The sequence below is a fragment of the Fukomys damarensis genome, unplaced genomic scaffold (assembly GCF_012274545.1).
Source record: "Fukomys damarensis isolate Sample0158 unplaced genomic scaffold, DMR_v1.0_HiC HiC_scaffold_1, whole genome shotgun sequence".
NCBI classification, from domain to species: domain Eukaryota; kingdom Metazoa; phylum Chordata; class Mammalia; order Rodentia; family Bathyergidae; genus Fukomys; species Fukomys damarensis.
The window spans coordinates 10,629,373-10,653,817 of NW_022900913.1; the positions used below are offsets into that span (position 1 = coordinate 10,629,373).

The window sequence follows — 24,445 nt, forward strand, 5'->3', positions numbered from 1 at the left end:
TTCTTTCTTTTCTTTCTTTTCTTTCTTTTCTTTCTTTTTTTTGATACTGGGACCAAACTCGGGTCCTTGCACTTGCAAGGCAGAACCACTGAGCTAAATCCCTGGCCCTAACCACAGTTTCTTGAAGTAGAACTGAATCTATAGTACAGTTTGTTATTTTTGTGGAATATATTAGAAGAATGTATTTGATATTTGATATATATGTGTGCAGAGGTAATGATTCTAATCTATATTTTAATTTAGATGTAATAACTAGTCACTGAGTTAATTATTAGCTTTGTAAGACTTTCAGCCTTGATTTACATTTCCCAAGAATGAAAAACTAATGGCAGGGTGTGTTGAAAGGTAGAAGGATTTGACAGGCATCAGTGATGAGCCTTGGGAAACCTGGTAGAAAATCCCCCGGGCAGGGTTGTGGCTTCAGGAACTAGAACTCGCCTCTGCCCCACTGACCCCTCTTCTTACCTGTCTAGGTCTAAAGAAATATCTAGAAACTGAGCCTTGGCATTCAGACTGGGCAGGAGGTAACACTGAAGTACGGGATATTGATATGGACATAAACTCCAAATCTGGGTTCAGTGATGGGAATTCAATCCTTTCATCTCATGGAAATTTATAGACTGACTGAAAACAGGCTCTGTGTTTATTGTGTCTCCTTCATACTCACTGTCAATACCAAGGCAAGATGTGTGGATGAACCATGCAGATGTTTTGGGATGTCACTATTTATGACACATGACACTCGAGGCTTATGTGTTCATTTCATGCGACATAAAACAGTTCTTTGCATATTCAGTAGGCAGTCTCATCGTTGTACCTGGCCATCTGACAGTGAAGGACTTGAGATACTGTTTGTACTGATGTACAAAAGACTGAGTTTGGTTTTGAGATGTGTGGAGTCAGCTTGGCTTGCTGATTCACTTGTGACCTCATGATAATGGCCCATGCAGCCATCAGTTCTTGGGTGAAATCACTGCTGACTACAGAGAAGCAGAGCTCTGAGCCCTGGAAGGAGACCACTCCCAACCCTCCAGCACAAGTGCCCAGTCTTCCAAACCAGCCTGCTCTTGCCATCAGAGAAGTTAATGAGAGTTGAAACAGAAAATAACTTTTACTTACATGGTAAAAATCTCTAAGCAAAACTTTTATTTTACTTTAACGTATAGATTGAGACTATATAAACATAATTCTGTGTACTAGTTTTTCTGTAAATACACCAAAGAGAGAGTGCAGTCACTTTAGCCACTTGGTAGTTTGTGAGCTTGTTGGCAGCTTCAGAACTGTGGCCAGCTCTCTGGGACTAGGTGGACATTGCCCAGCATCTGCGTCGTAGAATACTGTGTGAAATCACCAACTGCTGGAAGCACTGTGTGTTGGATATGGGTTCTTGCTCAGCCCTGCACTCTGCTTGGGTACCCCAGCTTGTGTGGACAGTGATCAGCAGTCAGTTGAACATCCTGTGGCGTGGCCAGGGCTCAGGTGCTGTGGGAGTACAGAATGGAGGTACTGGGCCCAGCACTGGGGATTTGGGGAAAGTCAAAGGGGGGTTAGGGATGGTGGAGGAGCAGCACATATGGGAGCTCATTGGTGAAGGGGAAGGTGTGTGTTACCTGCATGTAATCAGGAGTCTTGGTGTGCATATTCCTGGGGAAAGAGTAACTCACTGTGATCTGAGGCGGCAGAAGAGACTTTGTGCCATGTCAAGGAATTTGGACTTTGAGAGCATTAAGGAGCCATTGAAGGATTTGGGGGTGGGTGAGAATGATTACACATTTGCTTCAGCCGTATGATTCTGGGGAGAGCGGCAGGATTAGCGGGAATCGTGCACATTGATTAGGAGCTTACTGGAACAGCCCACATGAAGGAGATATTGACCAGAAGTGTAGAGAGACCTGGAGCCTATGGGACACCTTGTCTCACAGAAGGGGGAAGTGCAAGTCAGGGTGGAGGGCAAGGGGAAGCCCAGGTTCCTGGTTTGGCTCTGGGTTGGTTGCGGGGCTGCGACCTACATGGTGGGAGCAGGTTTCCTAGTGAGGTTGAGCCAGGGTTAGACAGGAGGAGCATGCAAGTGCTGCCTTCTTTATGGAGCCTCTTTGTTCCAGTGACGGACAGTTTCCTGCCTGTCAGTCAAGATTCACCACGGCCCTCCCACCCAGCACCTCTTTGTTCTCTACCATGAACATTTTATGTTTTGTTCCTCACGCCGGCTTGCTCTTCTCTAGTTTGCCCTCACACGGAATGTGTGTTTCGTCCGCACTTGTACAAACCCTTCATCTGATGGGCTGTCTTTTCTTCTCAGCTCTCCAGCCCTGGTGTTTCCATATCAAGTGTCTGTACTAGAGAACTGAACACCCACATGTGTTGCTTTCCCAAACCAAGTTCACCAAGTGCGCTGAATTGTATTCTATTTACAGATGGCCTCCTTACCCCACGAGAGTTTAATCTGTGTACAGTGAGAGAAGTTTTTATATCACTGGTTTGTACCACCTCTCTGTAGTTGAAATTCCCTCTGCACCTCTATTCCTTATATAGTAATAAAAAGATATCTGTATCAAGGAAAAGGAGTAGAATTATAACTTTATTTTCTAGAACCATTTAATGTAATCTGCATTAAAAATGTATATGGACATTGAATTTTTTTTCTTATTTGGTAGAGGGCAGGGATACAAAGATGTATGAAATAGTTGATGTAATGATTAAACATGGCTTCTTTTGGCCCTCAGATTTGGTTGATTTGATGCAGATCATATATATAGCGCAGTGATCAGGGTGTATCAGTTGTGTCTCTCTGGTTCATTTGACACCAGCTAAGTATCTGCATAGCTTTCCAGAGGGACTTTGGGTGTAAAGCAAGGCGCTGACATAGGTCAGCTTCTCAGAACCACACGTACACACATTCGTGTTTATTTGTGTGGGACGCATTTGTAAATTAGGGTGGAGTTCCCAGAATACAAGCTGGAGGAACTTGCCCCAGACTTACCCCAGAGGCATCACCTGTGAGGCTTTGTAGGTGTGCATGTGCACACACACCCCAGAGCCATCCATTCTTTTTCTGGCATTAGGCAACAATGGGAATAAAATTTCTCTGTGCATAACTGTGCTATTCCCTAGGGATCCAGGGAGGAAGGACACATCCAGGCACATGGTTCTTTCTTTAATTTTGAGATCCATACCATGACTATATATTATGTAAAAATTATATGAATATTGAATTAACATGTTTTTATATATAAGTAAAAATGGCAATTATACTCTCTGATTTAGTTTTTTTCCTTGCTTAAACATGTTCATAGAGCATCCCAGAGTAGTTAAAATGCTCCTTCCCTATGCATCAGTAGTGTGGATGCTTGCACAACTAAAACCCTTGCAACACTCTGCCTCCCTGCACCCTGAGCTGACGAAATCCTGCAGCTCCGCAGTGAAGCGGCCGGTCCTGGAGGGTGACGTCACCTCCCTCTGCGCGTGCGCATGCGCATGCTGAGCCAAGGCCTTGCCAGTCAAGCCCATGCAGAGATTTATGGCTCTGCTCTTTGTGTTTGGGAGTGTGTGCGCTCTCCAAATTGCCTCTGAATGGACTAGTGATAAAATTTGGTAACCACCACAAGACTCAGTACTGATGGGAATATTACTGTGTAATTTTTTGTTGTTTTAAAATGCTGCCTTATACATTTTTATCACTGTTATAACCTGTTTTTGTTAAGTATAGAGGTTTTTTTTTTTCCCCCTTCAGTCTTTCCCATAGATGATTTGCCATTTGGTAAATTCCAAAGTGGAATGGCTGGCAGGCGATCGAGACCTCTGAAAATGCATGAGGAGCAGTTTGTCTTGTGGGCTGGCTGCCTGTTTTAGAAGATGAGGCAGGTAATTCAGATGAGGGCAGCACCTCAATGTTTTCAGCTGCTCAAATGGCCAAGAAATAACACTTTTTTATTAGTGGGATCTTGTACCTTTACATGATGTATCTTGGTAACTGTTTTTACTTTAAAAAAGAAACCCATATGAGGATTATGTAACATTAGAATTTGCCAGTGGTCTTGGGAAACATATGAGATTTTTTTTTTTTTTGGTACTGGGGATCGAACTCAGGACCTTATGCTTGCAAGGCAGGCGCTGGAACCACTGGGCTAAATCCCAAGCCCCATATGAGATTTTTAAGAGGTTAAGTCTAACCTGTGTTAACCAACCTGTATTTTAGTTTTAAAATTTTAAAACTTGTTTTTGAAGATTAATTTCATCTCAGTTTTTTTCTTGGCACATGAAAAAATACTATAGGAATAATGTATTGCATGAATGAAAGCTTTGCTCATTATGAAAATATTTCCATTTTTCCTTCTGAAATTAAAATGAAAGGAAGTTGGATTGTGTTTGTTTGGTGTATAAAATGTGTTGCCACAGAAGTAAATACGTGAATATTCTGGTGACTAGCTTAGAAAGGCATTTGTCAGCAGTAACAACAGTACCTCTTTGCAGGGTCTCAGGATATAAGATGAATAATTGATTTTACCAGTGGGGTATTGGATAGTTGACATCCAGATCTCTAACTGAATGGAAAGATTTTCCATTGTCAGATGATAATTTGTGGACTATTTCTTCTGAGGGCAGGGCAATTCATTTTCTGTCTTACAGATATAAATCACACTATGACTGAACCTAAACCAACAGAGCTTATATTTCTTATATTTTACAAATGGAAAATAGAAAGTGCTAAGAAATATTGGGGTGCTTACTAGGAGTTCAGCTGGGTAAATTGGCTCATTCATTCATTTCTCTCTGCAGCCTTTTCATATTTTAGAGCACCCTATGGTTGGCCCTGTCCTAGACCTCTGGGAACAAGACAGACCTGTCTTCTGACATTTTGGGTGATGAGGGGCGTGCAGAGAACCACTGTATGCCTGAGGGGTAATGTGATGTTTATCATTTTAAGAAATAGGAAAGATCTGAGTGCCTGAGTGTTTATTATTTTCCCTCAAATTGATTTTTATGGTCCAAATAGCAATTTAAAAGTATTAACAGCATCAGTTTTGACACAATCATGCTGAACCTTGGTTTTGAGAGATTTTAAAATGAATATATTAAAATCCTTAAATATTTTAATTTTAATATTTTGGAGAAAGATGTGTATGTGTGTGACCAGAAACTTGAGTTGAAACTTTAAATCATTGAGCACTTTTTACATATCTACTTTTAATTAATGTCTATAAAGTCTGATTTTTATCCCGAGCTGGTTTCCCCTTTTAACAAATTCTGGTGTGCAAGTTTGGAGTAATGGAGGTGTTTCCTGTGAACATTCTGAACGTATTTCTAGACCGGGTTTGAAAAAGAGATGCTGCGCGCCTTCTGGGACTCCCTGGGACAGCACCTTGGTGTCTCGGGAGAACCCATCTGATGAGGGCACATGGTCCCCTGCAGCTGGCACATCATTAAAATCCACATCAGCTTCTTTATCTAGGAGATAAAATGTATTTAAATTGCAACAAGAATTGTTGCAAGACTCCAGCCGGTCTTTTTGCATACTTTATTATGGATTGTGTAATTTTAAAATGATATAAAAGATGTGTGCAGCTAAATGCTCCCTAATATTGTCATTGTTCTTCTTCTACCCCTTTCTGTTTATCCTCTTCTAATTCCTACTAAAGGGTGTGTATGTCCCCTCCCTGATAACCTGTTGTGGCATCAGGAGACCCCCTTGATGGTATGAAACAGAAATGTTGCTGACTCCTGCTGTGTGACACAGATGAGATCTGGGTCTCTGAAACATCTTTGCACAGCCGCATTTGCTGTTCTTTATCCTGTGGGAGACCCGAGAAGTGGGTGTGTTTCCAGGTGGTGGTCATTAAGTGCAGCAAGTGATTGTTGCCATTCCAGTAAGTTTAGGAACCACATCTAAGTCCTTTAAGGCTAGAGTAAAGAAGACCTTAGGGGTTGAGTTTTATCTCCTGTGTAATCTAGAACCACTGGAATAGCACAGAAGCCCTTATTTTTAATTTTTAAAATATTTTTTGTAGCTGCACACTTTGTTTTCATAAACAGCTCCCAGGGCATGGACTAACCATGGCTTTTTGGTCTGAAGAAATTCCATGGTTGAATTCTTCCTGCTGTTTACCGAAAGTTGCGTGATATATTTAAGGTAGTTTTAGTATTTGTAAATGCTTCCTGAGTTGTTTATTTCATATGTCTTTTAAAAATAGAAATGAGATTTAAGATGATATTTAGGTGAACACCATAGTAACCACAAACTCAATTTATTTGTGTGGTTAGTTTCATATTTCTGTCCTCTTTATTTTCTTCTCATTTCTAGAATCTTTTCTTGAAAATGTTAATAAAAGTAACGTCTGTTTTCTGTGATATAGTCAACAAAAACATTTTAGCAGAACTGGTTGGAATTTATTTTCTGGCCTATGTGTGGGCATATGCATGTATAAAAGTGCACACCTTTCCACGCCCACTCGCCATTGATCCATGTGCCTTTCTCCTGTGAGAAACTGAAGGACTAATAGCTGAAGTAACCACACGCTAAGGGAGCACGCAAAGGTGAGGTCCAGTGGGACTGAGTCTGTGGCTCATGATGGGGCCTGGAAAGTTGAGATTTTTGTTTTGTTTTATGCACCGTTTTCAAATCAGTATGATTTCTGTGGGTGGCCTGGAATATAACAGCTCTAACTTCTGTCACTGTTCCATCCTGGGTTAAAAAAAAATGTGATTCAGAAACCTAGTAGTAATTGTCAAGAATGCTTGGGAATGACAAATTGCACAGTCCTTTTTGGAGGTGTCAGCTGTGGGGTGAGGATTGAGGACATTTTTTGGTGAGGGTAGTTCAATGGGTAAGCGTGACTCTTTCTGTAGTGTAGAGCTGAGGACTACAGTTGAGGTTCTCTCTGGGGGTTTGCTGTGTCCTAACCAGGACTCATGGGGACATCGGCTGGTGGGGATGGTAGGAAGCTTGCACTTTCTTATCTGGTGGTTGGAAGGGAAATCTCTTGTCAAATAGGGTAGGTTGGGATCTATGCCGTAGCTTCCTCTTTCCTAGTATTATCTATCTATTGCATGATCTGTCCCCATGTTTGCATAGATCAGTGGCGTGCGTGCCACAGCAGGCTGTTTGTATCATGAGAGTGCTAAAAGGTTCACCATCACTGGCAAAGGTCCTCCTAGACTCTTGTGCTACTTCTGAAATTCATAATCTGCTTTGTTTTAAAGTCATTTAGAAACTTTCTCTCTGATGGCTGCTGTTGGACCTTTTCTTTTTGCATTTGCTCCAGTGCCATCTGTGACTACCAATAGAATCGAGAGGGAATCGGTCTTTGTAGATAAGTGAAATGAATTACAATGATTGACAGTGAATTGAGATTAGATTGCAGCCATTCAGGAGTTTCTAGGGAACCTGAGGATGAAATTGCAGAACTCTTGGCTTGGGTGTTTTTCCTTCTATAAATAGCCACTGTTTTAAAAACTTGGTGGGTTGCCAGCACAAAGCATGGTACATTGGAAAGGAAAATGGCCTGGTGATTTGGAGGCCTGGCCTCTTTGTCGAGCCATCTGTAACTGGCTGGGTAGTGTTACTCAGCTCTCTTGGATCCTCAACAGGATACGTTTGCTGCAAAGCCTGTGGTGACAGCGTCATGGTTAAATCCCATTAAATTGCCTCTGTATACATATGTAAGTATTCTGTGGCACAGGCAGGTTTACTTTAAAAATCAGAAAATGTTTAATTTACTCATTGCATCTATGAATGATGTGTTGTAGAGATTGGATTCTGTTATTGCTCCCAAAGATGTTTATTTTTCTGTTTATTTGCTTCTTTACCAGGCAACTAATTTAGTTGGATCCAAACTGCAAACTCTAGCTCCTTTGCAGTAGATAGCAACTCAGATCTTTAATCCTGAGCAGGACCAGTGGGAGCTTGCTCTGCCTGTGTGAGGCCTAGTAGAAAGCTGGGGATTTGGGCCACTTCGATATAGAATATCAGTAGAATTTGGCACCTCATCTCCTTTCTAAGCTTTCTCTTGTCTGTTGGAGCTGCTGAGGTAGCCTCGAATGTGAGCACATGTATCTTGGTTCTTGTTTAACAGCCTCACAGGGCTTCACCTGGGCCTCCTTGTGCTGACAGCCCTGATAAAGAGAAGTGGACTTGGTGCAATTCCCTTTTTCTCCAAGGGCGTCTCTGCTTTTGCTCACTCTCCAGTGCCTTGAGAAAGTATTTATAGATCTCCAGGGGCAGGGCTGGTCTGTTGGGCACATTCAAAGTGGAACATCCATCCATTTACTTTTCTGCTTTACTTGCTTTCTATTCCAAGTATACATCTTGCAGTGGCTGTGTTACCAGCCTAATATTTCTGATGCTTTTTCTACACTGTTTGGAAAAAACAAAAATGGGGATGAGGAAATGGTTTTCAATTTTTTCTAGAGATAATTCTTCTAGGAAGTGTTAGTTACTAGTTTTAATGATTATCCCTCAATCTACATTATCTTTGTAGAGATCTCCAACAGAACACCATAGGCAGGCTTGTGAGTGTAAACATTTTTGACCCGAAATTCCTAAGTAGGCTTTTGTTCTGGTGAGCTGAGCTGGACATGTTTGGGCTGCACAAATTCCTTTTGCTGAGATGGATGATGGCTTGTCCTAAATTGCCTGCTACATGCTTCATTTTTACAAAATTCTCACATGGCCTTCGGAAGGTAGTGGGGGACAGGAGACAGTTGGTTTTAAGTGAGTACTATCTTGGCCACTCTGGAAACTGGAGAGGCACCAGGCCACCTGACCACATTAGGCCTTGATGTGGGAGGTGGGGGCATGACCCAGAAAGTATGGAAGGAGCATGCGGAGAGGGTGTGGTGGCCAGTCCTCTGCTATTTATAATCCCCTCTCCTCTGGCCAGGGCTTATTTTTAAGCAGTCCCTGAAATCTCAGTGGAGGAGGAGAAAGAGGAGGCATGGAGCTCCCCCTAGTGGGATTAGTGTGCCACAAATAGTTTTCTTAAGGCAATGTCACCCTTTTTCTTTTTGCCAATATTTAAATTAATCTACAAGATTAAAATGAAGATTTGGTAATTGGGGCCGATGTCATATCCTAGCTTTTTGGGACCACATTTTTAACTGCTGGAAATGGCTGGGTCTTTTGGGACACCAGCCTTTGGACGTGTGCGAAGATCATCCTTCACCCTTAATATAGAAGAAAAGGTTGATTATAGCCTGCTTTTCATTGAAGTGAATGTTCTCATGGGATGGTGTTTCTTAAGTTAATTTAATCATGTGAGAAAGCTTCAGTGTTGGTATTGGATAAATTGGGTTTTAAGTATCACTCAACCTAGTAATTTTATTTTCTCCTTGTGTATTTCAGGGTTTCGAAAAAACGATGAAATGAAAGCTGTGGATGTTTTGCCAATTCTGAAGGAAAAAGTAGCATACCTTTCAGGTAAGGTCTAACTTTCCAAGCTGTTTTCTTTGACACAATACAGAATTTGACATTTTAAACTAGCTGACCTGCCACAACACATAAAAACATTGGCATTTCAGTGGATTTTTAACTGCTTTATTCGTTAACATTTTTCTTGAGAAATTACTGCCCGTGGCATTCCTTCCATCCAGCAAGCATATCGCCAGCCAGGTAGCATTAGTGATCAAAATGTCTGTCAGTTAGCAAACATTGTCTTAAGCAACTAAATAAAATAAACTGATTTTTAAATCAGTTACCTCAGCACAAGGAATGTGTATGCAGATGTGCCCTGGAGTTTTACAGTCCTCTGTAGCTCCTTGTTCCCATTTCTTCTGGGAGATAAGGAAGACACTGCCCTTGAGCTCGCCTTCTCTGGGGGTCTCTGGCTGTAGTATAACTAGAGCCCCTGTCATGGAACATGAAGTCCTGGTGATCACTAGCAGTGGAGTTGCAGCTGCCCTGTGGAACTCTTTCTTCAGGGTCCTGCCTTCTACTGCTTGAGGTGGACTGGGCATCACTGGGCTGTGTGGCACCTAACACCCTCTCTTCTGTACCCAGAGGTCAGGCTTCAGCCCCTTGGTGTCTCCCTCCAACACAGATAGAGAAGCCATCACATGTTGCACCTTTTCAGCACCAGTTCACTTGTTACGAAGAAAAGATTTTCAAGACCTCTCTGATCTGTAGATGGTCCCATAGTGTCCTGGATTCCTTTCTCTTGATGCATTTCCATCTTTTTCAAACCGGCATACTGTGCTGATCTGAGTATCCTCTTGAACACATTTTATTCTTAATTTATAACACTGCTGTTATAAACTTCCTTTTTAGGGGAGTGGGGGCTCTTGGGTGCCTTTTGGGTATGTGCTTTTGGTCCATGTTTAAGATGAAGCTTCTTAGGGTGCTTTTGACAATCTTGGTTTGCTTCATGGTCAGCGGTATTTCTTGGTCCCCAGTAAAGACTGATGATTTTGCAGAAGCAAACCTAATTCATAATGCATTCAGGAGGTTGAAAGCAGACTGTAAGAAGTTTATAAGAGAATAAGGTGCTTTAAGATGTTGGGGATATAAATAGACAAACTCCAGGCTTGAAATATACTGAGTTTTAAAAGTATCATTCATGTACTCTTTTCTGATTGTTTATTGACACACTGTATAATACTGTAAGGACTCATATGTTCTTATTGAACTCCTTGTTTTGTAGTTTAGAGTTAGCATAACTGGAAGACCCATACGTCATAAAGGCATCAGTGAGGAAGGCTTCCAGAAAGCCTCCTCAGCGTCCTGGCCTGCGTTCTTGTCCTTCCAACCCAGGAATGAGGATTGAACCTAGGGACCTACATACACCCTGAGCTATAACCCTAGCTCTTCTAGTTTTTATTTTGATACAGGATCCTAGGCTGGGAGTCTTAGTCACTTTCTTGTCAGTAGGACAAAATATCTGACATTCATACCTTAAAGAAGGCTGTGAGAGTTTTATTTTGGCTCATGGTTTGTTGTGGGTTCTGTCCACAGTTGACTGGCTCCAAGGCAAAAGGGCATGTTAGAAGGGCCTGGTAGAGCTGCTTACCCCACGGCAGTTAGGAAGTAGAGAGAAAGTGGGGAGGAGCCAGGGACAAGAATTCAGCCTTCCAGGACACGACACGAGGGACCCAGCTCCAACAGGTCCCACCTCCTAATAGCAGATTCAGGGGCTGAACTCATGAATGGATGAATTCACAGATGAGTACAGTGCCTCCATGATCCAGTCCTCTTCCACATATATGAGGCTTTGGGACACATTTTATATCTAAACCATACATTGGGGTTGAACCTAACAGTGCTCATGCCTTAGCCTCCCAGAACGTTAGAGTACAGGCATGTGCCACCATGCCACCTCAATTATGCAAGTTTATCCATTCCATATTCTGAAAAGAGTTGGGGTCTGGGATGAGAGTCCTTGCTGCTCTGTCCACTCTTCTGTTTGGAGACCTCTATTCACTTTTTGGGTTTTTTTTTTTTTTTGTATCGGGGATTGACCTCTAGTCCTTGCTCTTGCAAGGGAGGCAGTGGTACCACTGAGCTAAATCCCCAGCCCTGTTCACTTTTTTTTTTTAAACTTTAGTTCACAGAGATAGACACACAAAGACAGGTGGATGGTTTAGATTCATGCATTTTATTTATATTTATTCTTTTATTAGGAAGTTAATAGAGTATTTACTATTATGGCATTTTTATCCAATTGTGATAAAAAATGAAACTCTGCCTTCTAAACTAATCAGAAATAAAATCAGCAGTCTTCCTGAGTTAGTCATTTTTCTTTAATCTTAAATTCTGCAAGTTGCATATCTTTGTTGGGGAGGAACATTTTGCAGGTATCACAAATTTAGTATAAAGTGGTTTTTAGAAGTTAGTTATAGCAGAAGTTGCACTGGCTGTGTGAGCAGAGTGAAGTTAGTAGTGCTGCCCCCACTGCCATAGTACCTCTGATCTCAGGACCAGAGTTGGCCAGCTGTGCTACATGAGCGTCTGGGCTCATTTGCTGCATGTCTTAGGCTTATTGTTATATAACTTAGAAAAGGAAAAGGGGAAAAAAGTACAAATTAAAAACAAATTGATTGCTTGTGCTGTGAATTTATTGAAGTTCAAAGAACAAAAGAATTCTCAAAAATAACTTTACCTCTGACCCAATTTTTATTGATATAATTTACATATCATTAAATCTACTCTTTTAAAGTTCATGATTTTAAAGTACTTTTTAGATTCACGAGTCTGTGCAATCAGCACCACTAACTCCAGATTTTTTTTTTCTAGGGCTGGGGAGCAAACCCAGGGTCTCATATTTGCTAGGCAAGGGCCCTGTTGCTAAGTCACATCTCCAGGCCTCATATAATTCCTGAACATTTTCATTACCTCCTAAAGAACCCCATACTCATCCCCTCTGCACTCAGCCCAGGCAACCACTTAAATCTACTTTCAACTTTAATTTCAGTTTTTTACATATTAAGGAATATTTATAAAAGCTCTTGATGTAAATGACTTTTAGTAATCAAAACGTAGGCAAGCAAGGACTTTTGTAAAAGCAGGCCAAAAGATAGGTGATTCTAAGACATACTTATTAGGTCAGAATCTCTAAGAATCTAGTTAAGATCCCTTGGACTTAAATATTTTTAATCCTTAGTCTTACCTCCAGGTATTCTAACTATACTGAGGAAAGATAGCATCCTGCTTCCACCATTGATGATGGATTAAATTACGTTAAATAGAGTGTCTAACTTCATGTTAGACACTTCATGCTTTGCTTTGAAAAACCCAAGTGTTAACAGTGTGAGGGTATTAAGAGCAGGGGCCTCAGGAAGTGAATGGGGCGAAGGCCCTGTTTTTAGAGGCTTGGTGCTTGCCCTTCCACCGTGTGAAACATAGCATTCCTCTCCTTTCTGCAAAAGAGGCAACCTAACCTGCCAGCACCTTGATCTTGGGCTTCCCAGCTCCTAGAAGCGAGAGAGAGTAAATTACTGTTCTGTGTAAATTACTCAGTCTGTGGCATTCTGTAATAAGTAGCACAAATGCAGTAAGAGAATTAATAGAAGTGTTCTGTATTTTATCTTTAATGTCATTTATGTACACAGAGATCCCCCCTTGTCTAATTTTAGTTATCTGTGGTCAGCAGTGATTGAAAGTACTAGTATAGTCTTGATTCTTGAGAGAGAGAGGGAGGAAGGGAGAGAGCACCATCACAAAATATTCATTACACGACATTGCTATAGTTTCTATTTTATTATTCTTCATTTTCTCCTGCCTAATTTGCAAATTAAACTTTATTATAAGTATTGATGTATAGGAAGCAGCTGTGTGTGTGTGTGTGCACGTGCACATGTATACACATGATTTGATACTGCCCATAGTTTCAGGTATCCAGTGGAGGTCTTGGAATGCACCCTCTTGGAGAAGAGGCTGCCATAATAGCATCTTATATATAGGGTCACCTGCTATTATGGTTCCTGTGGTAGATTTGGCCCTTAAAAGAACTCACAAACACCAGAATTGAGAATATTTATTTTTTAAAATAAGCTTTTTATCAAGAAAGATTTTAATATCCAAAAGCAAAGCAAATAGTATAATGAATTTCCCATGGTTTTAAAATCATGTTTCATCTATATCTTATTCCTCTCCTCCTCTTACTCTGGATAATTTTGAAGTAAATTCCAGGTGTTCTATCATTTTATTTATAAACATTTAATATATATCTCTAAAAGTTCAGTTTTTAAAAACCCACAGTACCATCAACACCTAAAAATGGAACTATGACCAATGTAAAGGACCAATTAATGTTCTGGTTTCCCTGCTTATCTCTCAATGTCCATAAGATAGATACACATCGCAGTTGGTTGAAATATCTGGCACATTTAACCTCTGGGTTCTTCTTTCTTGTTGTTTTTGTCTTATCCCCTCACATTCATTAGGTGAGGGAATTTGAGTGCTTTACTGTGGATTTTTCTACATTCTAAATTTTGTAGGTTGTGTCCTTTAGTGGTCATTTATTCTCTTTTCTCTTACGTCTTGACACCTGATTAGATTTAGCTTAGATTTTTGTAGGGAAAAAGACAGAAATACTTACTGGGTAGTATTGTTGGTTCTATGAAGATTTTACTAGGGGGGTATGGTGGTCCTGTTTTATTGTGTTAACCATTCATTAATGACAGAGATCTCCTGATACCTAAGATATAGTATTACTTCCATTGAATACCTAAACTATTGGGTTACAAATAATTTAAGGCTTTTAAAGATTGCATGACCGAACAGTGCATGTGGATCATTTTAAGTATTCAGTTCACAGTCAGAATGAAGGTGTACTGCTGTTTAGAATGTATGTGTGACCATCTAGGAAATTGTAAAATATTGCTAAAATATGTTGTAAAAATACCAGCATCATCTGCTATATATTATTTTGATCTTACATACTGAAATGAAACAATCTTTTGTTGTTTTTCTTGCTCATTTTTAAAATTTATTTTGCTGATGATTTTTGGCACATACAAAATAATTAAAGAGTTGCATATTGTGATTTGAAGTTTGAGATCCTCTGAAGAGAGATTATCAGAGTTTAAAAACTAAACAAGGCATCTACTTGAGAAGGCTGAATTTTCCCTTTATAGTTTCCTGATAATCTTGACAGAAGTAAAAAAGTAAATGTGATAGTTTCACCAAAAGTGTCTATGATACCAAGCTGACTTCATTAGGATTGTGTACATGTTAATAAGAGACCTTCCTTACCTGTCTGTCAAGTCAGATTTGTATTACGGTGTGAGATATTTTTTCTTAATCCAGTTCTGCTTTAAAAGTCTTGTATGCCCATCTCTCTTTTTGTATGAGTTGTAAAACTTGGCCATTGTTGGTTGGATGCTACTGATCCCAGATTATGTAGGGTAGTCGCCGGCATAAAGTTTGAAGAACCTCCTTTTTTCACTGAAGACTGAGAACCCATTCTGGTTGGTAGAAAAGAGACAGTTTAGAATGCAGAGAAGGGAAGGAAAAGGAGGAAGGGGGGGGCATTTCTTTCTCCAAACATTGGAGAAGGAATTTCTTCCAGCACATTGGAAGAAGTCAAGGCCATCCATAGTAACTTGCATATGCCCTTCAGAACTCAGGCCATTTCTTCTGGTTCCCATGAGTGGATGAAGTAGCCACTCCATGTCTCAGATGAAACAAAGACCTGGGTTTTGTAGGATCCTTTCTGATTGTGTGGTGGATTTAGGTATTGTTGAGGTGGGTGAACGGGTGATGATGTTGGACTTGCGATGGCATTCAGAGAGTCCTTTCTAATCTTGGTTTTTGTTTAAGTGTGTTTCTAATGTTTGTCTTTTAGGTGGTAGAGATAAGCGTGGGGGTCCCATTTTAACATTTCCAGCCCGCAGCAATCATGACAGAATACGACAGGAGGATCTCAGAAGACTCATTTCATACCTAGCCTGCATTCCTAGGTAAGTTCTGGTGGTTTGTGACCTGCTACTCTTTACTCAAACCTGGGAGATGTGGCACTCTATGTACTCTTTAGAAAACAGCTAAATGGTAGCCTCCAGGAATCAAGTATAAAATCAAGACCATGGGCTTTCTCTTTATTTCTAAAACATGACTATTGTTGTCTTGTGTAAAGCATTCTGGATGCAGGGACACAAAGCAAGCATTTTGTTTTGAAGAGCTGTGTGTGTGTTGACTGTGGATTTGGGATACCCACCAGGGAGTTTAGGATCCCAGGCACCTGAGTGAGAAATGGGACAGTTGCCATCGATAACGGTAATGCCAAGGCACAGTAGGTTTGATGGCCTGAAATTGAGTCTTGTTTTTGAATATGTACTTCTGTCTCATATGAGCCTTTGTTCCATACCTCTTTAGCAAGCTGAGAAGGTATTTCCTGAGTCTATAACTTAGGATGTGTAAAAGAAAGCTTGGTCATAGTAGGGTATAAAGAACATGTAATTTTAAGCGACTTGTTATTCTGAGAATAAGATAATAACAATAAAATGGGTTTTTAAAAGTTGAAATGTAGTAGATCCAGCACAGTATGTGGTTTGCAACACTCTTACCCTATAGAAATTGGGGCCTATGAGGGAGGACAGCTGTGCACTTTTGTGTCAGATCCTTGCAGTGGCAGATGAAGGATTGCCCTCCTGAGGGGGTTCTTAGGTTTTTCCATTAGGGTATCCTTCATAGGAAAATTGTCACTCTCTGTCACCAGCCTTCCTTATTTCTTTTGGAAAATATTACCCCTTTCCTCTTATCCTGGTACCTCTTTGGGCTGCTTAACTGCTGATACCATAGGTTTAAAAGGGGTTTAGAAATTTATTATTTACTATCATTTATAAATAACAAAATGCTTTATAGATATGACTGAGTTTTTCTTATGTGCTAGGTTCTGTACTGATGATGGAAAAAGAAATAGCAAAATACAAACACAACATAAAAATGAAACCTCCTCTTGCCAACCAAAGTGGTACTGTACTTATCTCATAGTTTAATTAAAAATTAAAGTTGTTGGGCTAGGGATTTAGCTCAGTGGTGCCTCTGCCTGCCTTGTAAGCGCAAGGACCCAAGTTCGATCCTCAGTGCCAAAAAAAAAAAAAAATTAAAGTTGTGCCTGGGGGTGTATAGCTCAGTGGTACAACAAATGCTTAGTTTATTCTGAATGAATAAAGTTGCACTTGGTATTCAGGCCAAGAAAATGTGTCACCAAATTAATGTGTACAATTTGTGAGGCTGGTCATTTTTTTGGTTACAGTTTCCCAGTGACCCATACCCAGCTTTCCCTTTGTCTGTATGTCCAGGGCTCTGTGAGACCGCAGTTGTGCTGCCCATTATTCTGACATTCTTCAGAGAGTCAAAGGCAGACAGCCTCCATCTTCTTAAAGGAGCCTTCTGGCAGGGACACTGTGAGCCTCAGAATCAGCCTGGAAAAGTTACTGAATTACATTTTACTGGTTTCCTGATCTAGCGAATATATTATTATCGGGGCTTGAGTAAGGTTATTTTTATATATCCAGCCCAGTGCCTCAGAAATAGTGTAATAATTTTCTACTTTCAATTTGCTTTTTCATTTTCCTCCAGTCATTTCCCTTTGGCCATGCTTTCTAGAGGCAAATCATATTGCTTTATTCTGCGTGCCTTCTTGACTGTGTCCCACAGTTGAACACAGTTGGACCTGAGCAGCTAGGAATGGATTTTGTGCTGGTACTGGGCTCGCTGACAGGCTGGCCCCATGGTGTCTATCTGCAGTGGGACTTCCCACCAGTCACGGGGAGTGTGTAGCAGCTGCAGTCCTTACTGGTGTCATTGAGAGTCCTGCACAGTGATGAAAATAAGACTTGTAGGTGGTTATTGTCCTCCTGTTTGCATTATATTTATACTAGTTATTTTCTAGAACATTTTGCCTTCTTTAGAATGTTTATTAGTAAATAAATTGATAAACCACTCTTGAATCAGTCACTGCTAATTAAATGGTTTGATGATCATTACTTGATTCACTTGCAAACATTCCTATCTAGATATGCATTCTTCTGGGAACTAATGAAAGTAAAGTTTCTCTTCTTTAGAGACCTGTGTTATGAAAGGCCCCTCATTTTATCTAAATTTCCTTTATTTTACATGCAGTATGTGACTCTAGGTAAAACTGCTAAAATGACTAATTAGTAAGTCACATTTTCCCGAAAAGGGGTCTGTCTTCAAGGCAGCAGCAGGGCATGGAGACCTGCTCCTGTCAGCTGCTGCACAGGTTCACGCACTGCTCATCTGTTGCAGCTGGAGTTGAGGATACTTGCAAGTCACTGTTCTTTCAACGATGGCCACTTAGAAGGTGATAAAAACAGATGCATTGAAAGGCTGTGCACTCCTAGCCCAGTCACATGTTGGCTGCACTGCTTGGGATGCTACTGGGTGGTAAGAGTTTGGTAGTGGAGGAAGGAGAATAGTTAATCCTCCTGTGAACTGTGCAAGCTCAGTTTACCTTTTAGCTTTGTTGTACTCTGGTTTGTTCCAGCTGAACCTGTACTTATTCAAGATTCCTTTTAAGCCCCTTTGAAGTGGAGGGGCTTTGTAGTTCAGGTGCACACTGCGTAATACTGTTAGGAGAAACACTGTCTGAAAGGGAATTTATCTTGGTGTGTGGTGAAGACTGACACTTCAGATGCAGTATTAAGGAAGCATCTAATAAAATAAATACATACTCCTCGGTTTGCCAGTCTTTAATCCATGGCAGTAGAATCTAGATCTGCCACAGCAGGGCTGCGGGCTTCCTCGAAAGCCTCCTCTTGTGCTCTGGCTGCACTTAGCCCAGCACCTCTGGAAACCTGGAGTTACTACAGATGAAATCCTGCAGAATTGCAGACTCTATGAGAACTCACAGAGATGCTGAATGTTTAATTTCTGTGACTTGGGAGAACTTTCAGAGTCCTTTGCCTCTAGGTTTTATGAAGAAGGCCAGAGAACAAAGGTGTTTTTGCCTATGAAGTTACCAAGATTATGGCTGGGTCCCACTCGGAATGCCAGGTGCTAGCAAGAGCATAAGGTGTGCCCGAGCTGGTGTTAGCTCAGCTGCAGTTCACGTTCACATGTGGGTTGTTAGCAGGATTCCACATCCTTCCTTAAGCACAGAGTTGACAAACCTTTTAGAGACCAAGTGCCAAACTGCAGCCTCATACCCACTTATTTATCACAAAGTGCCAACACAGCAATTAAACCCAAATACTGAGGTTTTAGTTTAGAAAAAACAACTCTATATTAACTACCATCTTTGGTCTTAAAGGAAAAACAATGTGTGTGTGCCATAGATTCACCATCACTGCCTCAGCACTTCAGCATTTGGGCATAAAGCTCAACTTCAGGATCACCTGTGTTCTTTTCCTGGCCTTAAACACTATGTTCCCCTGACTGTCAGCCAGGTGATGCTGCCAGGCTCCACATCACAGGCACCTTTGGAATATTTATATGCCACACCCTCTTAGACTGCTGTGGTTGTCATATGTGCTTTGCACCTGTGAAACTGCACACCAGTTACTCCGATAGTATGAGTCAAGATAAGGAAGAAAATAGGGTGGAAGATGGTATTGGAAGGGGAATTGGTAGGGGACAAAGCTGTGTGAGACCGTGAAATTGGTTTTAAATTTGACTGATTGTTTCATAAGCTTTTTAATGTGATGATAGCAATTTGTTTGCTGAATTTTCAGATGAGAGTTTTTTTTTTATTTTAAAGGGGGAATTATATGAGACAGAAAAATGTCAAATGTCTTTCCCATCATCACAACGCATTTACATTAGGTGAGACCCTCACAGTCCATTGAGTACTCATCAGGTCTTAGGTGCATTTCCAAGACCTTGCTGGCAGTCATTACCTCCTAATGTCTGTACTGGCATCAGTAGTCAGCACAGATGCCAGGGGCCGCCTGGCAGTGGGAGGATTACAGTGGCTGCTTATCTGTGGGACCCTGGGGGAGTCAGCTCCAAAGCTTCCATCTGTGTCCTGGAAGTTAGGATGGTGTGAGCCCATGTTACAGGACACCTTGACTCTTGTTTGTTCTTTATTGTAGATGTGCATTTCAATGCATTACCCATGTACTTGGGTTGAAATTTAGTAAAATTAGAATCTTAACTGGCTTTTCTCTCCCTTTCTCCCTTTCCCCCTCTCACATTCTCTCCCTCCCCATCTCTCTTTCTTTCTTAAGATGGGTTCTCACTGTATTGCCCAGGCTGGTCTTGAACTCCTGAGCTGGAGTGTTCAGTCCCCTGACTGTTAGGACCAGAAGCATGTGTCATTGCACCCAGCTGAAGTTGGTTTTTTGTTTGTTTAACTTCCAGGAAACTGGAGAAGAATAGTGATTCCTGACATGACAATTTGTACCAGGGGCCAGCATTTTTACCCACCACTGCTTTTATACTCTCAGTGAAGTGAAACTCCTGTGAAACTAGGTTGATCCCTCAGAGGCTGGCAGAATGGTGTTGGGAATCCTAGGGGTGGGTGGTTGATACTTGGAGAACTTTCAAGCCAGCTTAAGGATGGCATGTAGGGTAAAGGGAACAGAATAGGACATTGGAAAGCTCTCAGCATTGCCAGCCACACTGGGTGGGGTCCCTTCAAGCTCTGGTTCTGGGAGCCCTGGGTAACTGCCATCCCTACCAGAGCTCTGTATGCAGGCCATCATGGTCCTTTTCAGACTTTTGCTTGTAGTGGTTCCTTACTGGATGAGTATAGGCAATCACTAAAGGCCAGAAATGATGGCTGTTTTCCTCCTGAGGAAAAGACAGGTTGCAAAACCATAAAAGGTTTTTGAAGTTGAACCATGTGACTGTCTCTAATGCACGTGTGGCCAGGCTCTGTTCTCTGATGGTGCCAGGGAGGGATGAGGCCAGGTTGAGTTGCCCAGGGAGGCAGTGGTACTCTCTGTTCCTGAGGTCAGGGTTCGGCTTCTTCCCAAGCAAGCATCAGGAAGGAGGAAGGACGAGGCGTCTGACACCCCAAGGGACAGCGAGCAGCCCCTGTGGTGAGTGCTGTGGCCGTTTCTTCAGCCTGTGTTCTTCTCCGTAGTGAGGAGGTGTGCAAGCGAGGCTTCACGGTGATCGTGGACATGCGCGGGTCCAAGTGGGACTCTATCAAGCCTCTGCTGAAGATCTTACAGGAGTCTTTCCCCTGCTGCATCCACATCGCCCTCATCATCAAGCCAGACAACTTCTGGCAGAAACAGAGGACAAATTTTGGCAGCTCGAAGTTTGAATTTGAGGTAACTTCCCATGGGTAGCCAGAATTACAAAGCCCACATGTGTGGTTTATTAAATGCTAACTTATAGCTGGGCATGGTGGTGCACACCTATGATCCCAGTGCTGGGGTGCGGGGTGAGGCAAGAGTATTGTAGGTTCAAGCCCAGCTTTGGCAACTTAGCAAAAACCTGTCTTAAAATTAAAAATGGCTGGGAAGTAGCTCAGTGCAAAGGCCCTGACTTTATTACCCAATACCAGTGAACACACATACACACCCAAAAGGACTTATTCTCATCATTTTAATCTGATAAGAGATTTTTAAGACCAGGTATTGAACAGGAACTGCAAGTCTCACATGCACATCATATGTAGAATTAGTTATTGGGAAAAATAGCAAAATTGAGTTTGTTATTTCCAGTGGACCCTTGACCCAAGCAGTCTAGATTCACTGTTCTTGGGCTTGGACATCAGGCTGCTGAAGGGTTGGTATTTCCCTTGGGAGGAAGAGCCTGCTCCTGATGCTTCCCCTGAGTACCTCTGCCACTGGCTACTGCAGATCATCTTCATTGTCTCGGGCTTGGAGATCAGGGACAGGAGCGGTGCCCAAGTGCGTATTTCCTGAGGGAAAAACATGGAGGGGACTGAGTTCATCCTGTCATCAATGGCAGAGAATATTCTGTCACTTAGTGTGTGTATTAGGTCTCTCCTTTAACAAAAAGTATGCAGTCTTGAATTCATTTAGCACAGTACATTAATGTTTTTCAGATATTTATAGAAAACGAGCCTCAACCTGCTAATTTATTTTCTTTTCTTTATGAACCATCGCTCCTTAAGCTACCATAGTTCTTACACAGCTTTTGATAATGTCAGTTTAAAGAGATAATTGTTCCTGATAACTGTAATAAAAATGGAACATCTTCTAATAATAAATTGTAATAATTTTTATTAGGCTAGCCTTATTCTTCCAGGAACTCTGCCCAGACATTAAGTTTCAGTGTATATATTCATTAAACTAAGGAAAATAATATTAAACACACCAAAAAGTATTCTTTCATCTGTATGCTAAGTGTTTTATCATGTGTATTTGAATTTTAAACTATCTTTCCATCATACTGATTTTCCTATCTGGGATCTGAATTTGGTTTTAATTTAAATTTGAAACTATACTAAAAAGGTTTAGGAGAAAGATAAAGTAAGCCTTTATCATCATACAAAATAAATAAGTGATTTTGAAAGATATTTCATTTGGCATTATTTTCTCAATGCAGAATTTAAAGTGTATTATGTTTAATTATACATATTGAAAGTAAAAAAAATGGTTTGACAATAATATGCATGCAAATATTTGCTAGCTTCTCCCTTGGGGGCTCTTAAAGGCACCTGTCCTAGTTTTCTGTGGACCTGGCTGTCTCCACATGGGCACTGGCCTCACTCTGAGCAGCTGCCTCCACAGAGTCCCTAAAAGTCCAGGAGATGAGACAGGAATGAGCCTGCAGTAGTGCTGGAGGCAAAGGTGTAGATAGAAGCAAGCCTCTCTTTCTAGCTGTTTCTTCTTCCTCTTCCTTCTCTTCCTCTCCTTCCTCTTCTTCCTCTTTTTCTTTTTCCTCTTCTTTTTGCTCCTCTTCCTTTTCCTTCTCCTCCTCTTCTTCTCTTCTTCTTGTTTTTGTTTTGTTTTGTTTTTTTGTGGCAGCCAGCATGGTTTTGCCTGTCCTACCTAGAGCTGGAATTTACAGAGGTGGGGATAAACCAGTCCTTCTCTGTTTATCTTTTGGTTCTAGGCCACACCCCTTTCCTTTAATTATCTTTACCCTATATTTTCCTTGAGGCATAATAGTACTAATCTGCCTCATATTCTGGTAGGCTGAGTTACCCTTTCTGGTTTAGGCTGTAATTGACTAAAGTTTTGCTCTTAAGTTGGAAGAAGTTAGGACAGATTATATACAGTACACGATTACCCAGGCTCACAGCAGATTCCTGCAGAGTATAAGACTTTCTCCTTGTCTGCAGCTCTGTGAAGAGCCTCCATGAATTTTCTTGTTAACACTGAGATATTTTCTAAATTTTGAAAATGTCATTTGTATCCTATTGTCTGTTACTTGATGAGAAATATAATGGTGATCTCGTTGAAGTACTGTTTATCATTTAGTCAGCGGCCTACAAATGAGTAATCATAAAAAGTTTTGAAGCCCACGGTTGAGATTAGTATGGTATATGGGAGGGAAGTCCGCACTTTCCTAATGGTAAAGAGGTGACAAGTGGAGTGGAAAGGAAAGAATGGGTAGGAGAATACATTGATGCGAGGGAAACATCTCAGCTGTCTGCTTGGTCCTTAGAATTTCACATATTCCCTGATATATTGTACCCAGAGAGTGGATTAATCTTCACATGTCTTGAAAAGTAATCTAACTGTCTTTGGTCTTGTGAAATACACAGTTCTGTAATTCTGGGTGTTCCAGGTAACATATACGTTTTACTTTTATGGAATAATCTTTCATTGTACTAATAATGCTTTTTTCATCCATATTTGTTTTTCTGGGGCCAGGACCAACCATGTTGTGTTGTCTTTAAATAGATCACTTTAACTTTGAAAATCTGTGACTGCAAATTGCTTTATGTTAAGACCATACCAAATTGGTTCATCTTCTCATACATGATTTTTTTTCCCTTCAGACAAATATGGTCTCTTTAGAAGGCCTTACCAAAGTAGTTGATCCTTCTCAGCTAACTCCTGAGTTCGATGGCTGCCTGGAATACAACCATGAAGAGTGGATTGAAATCAGAGTGGCTTTTGAAGACTACATTAGCAATGCAACTCACATGTTGTCCCGGCTAGAGGAACTTCAGGACATCCTGGCTAAGAAGGAGCTGCCTCAGGACCTCGAGGGGGCTCGGAACATGATCGAGGAGCATTCGCAGCTCAAGAAGAAGGTGATCAAGGCGCCCATAGAGGACTTGGATTTGGAGGGACAGAAGCTGCTTCAGAGGATTCAGAGCAGCGATAGCTTTCCCAAAAAGAATTCGGGATCAGGCAACGCAGATCTTCAGAACCTCTTGCCCAAGGTGTCCACTATGCTGGACAGGTTGCACTCAACCCGGCAGCACCTGCACCAGATGTGGCATGTGCGGAAACTGAAGCTGGATCAGTGCTTCCAGCTGCGTCTGTTTGAGCAGGATGCTGAGAAGGTAATGGGCAGGCAGGCAAGTAGGGTGCAGAGGGCGGGTGGTCAGGGGAAGGGGAGGAGAGGTGAGAATGGTAGGCTGCGCTTGGTGCATTCAGGGTAGACCAGTGGCCATCCCGAGACTGAAAAGAGTCAATTTTTCATTCTCGCTGTGCACTATAGTGAGGTTTTACAAATTTTGAGTCAGAATTATTGATGATATAGAATGCCCGTAAGACAGAGTATTTTCAGTTAAAAAAGTGATAATTTAATGGAATTGTGTTATTGAAAGCAATAACCAGCAGGGGTATGGGGAAAAAATGAGAACCAAGTTCTGTCATATAAAGGTACAAGATGCCAGTGATGGCTGTAGCTATACTGTATATTTAAAAGAACCAGTAAACTCAATAAGATTAAAAAAAAAGGAAGCAATAACCATATATGCATTTTGGTAATAGCTACTCTTCCTCTCACACAAAACTAGTGACAATTCAGATCTATATTTAAGTGTGTTTTTAAAATAAAAAGGGAGTAATACATTAAAAATCAGTTTCTGCTAATACAGGCAATAAGTATTTGTGGTCTTTTTTATTTTTATTGAATTTATTGGTACATATTAGGTATACAATACAGGTACAT

General features: G+C 41.2%; 1 protein-coding gene across 2 annotated transcripts in view; it reads left to right on the forward strand.

Annotated features, from left to right (window-relative positions):
* The window catches only part of Trio (trio Rho guanine nucleotide exchange factor), a 319,992-nt gene that overhangs the window by 110,965 nt on the left and 184,582 nt on the right, over window positions 1–24,445 (forward strand). For both annotated transcript variants that reach the window (XM_010631520.2, XM_010631521.1), the window contains exons 2-5: window positions 9,338–9,412; window positions 15,273–15,387; window positions 20,478–20,670; window positions 23,319–23,831. In XM_010631520.2, coding sequence (XP_010629822.1) covers window positions 9,338–9,412; window positions 15,273–15,387; window positions 20,478–20,670; window positions 23,319–23,831 — 896 coding nt within the window. The remainder of the gene's footprint in view (window positions 1–9,337; window positions 9,413–15,272; window positions 15,388–20,477; window positions 20,671–23,318; window positions 23,832–24,445) is intronic.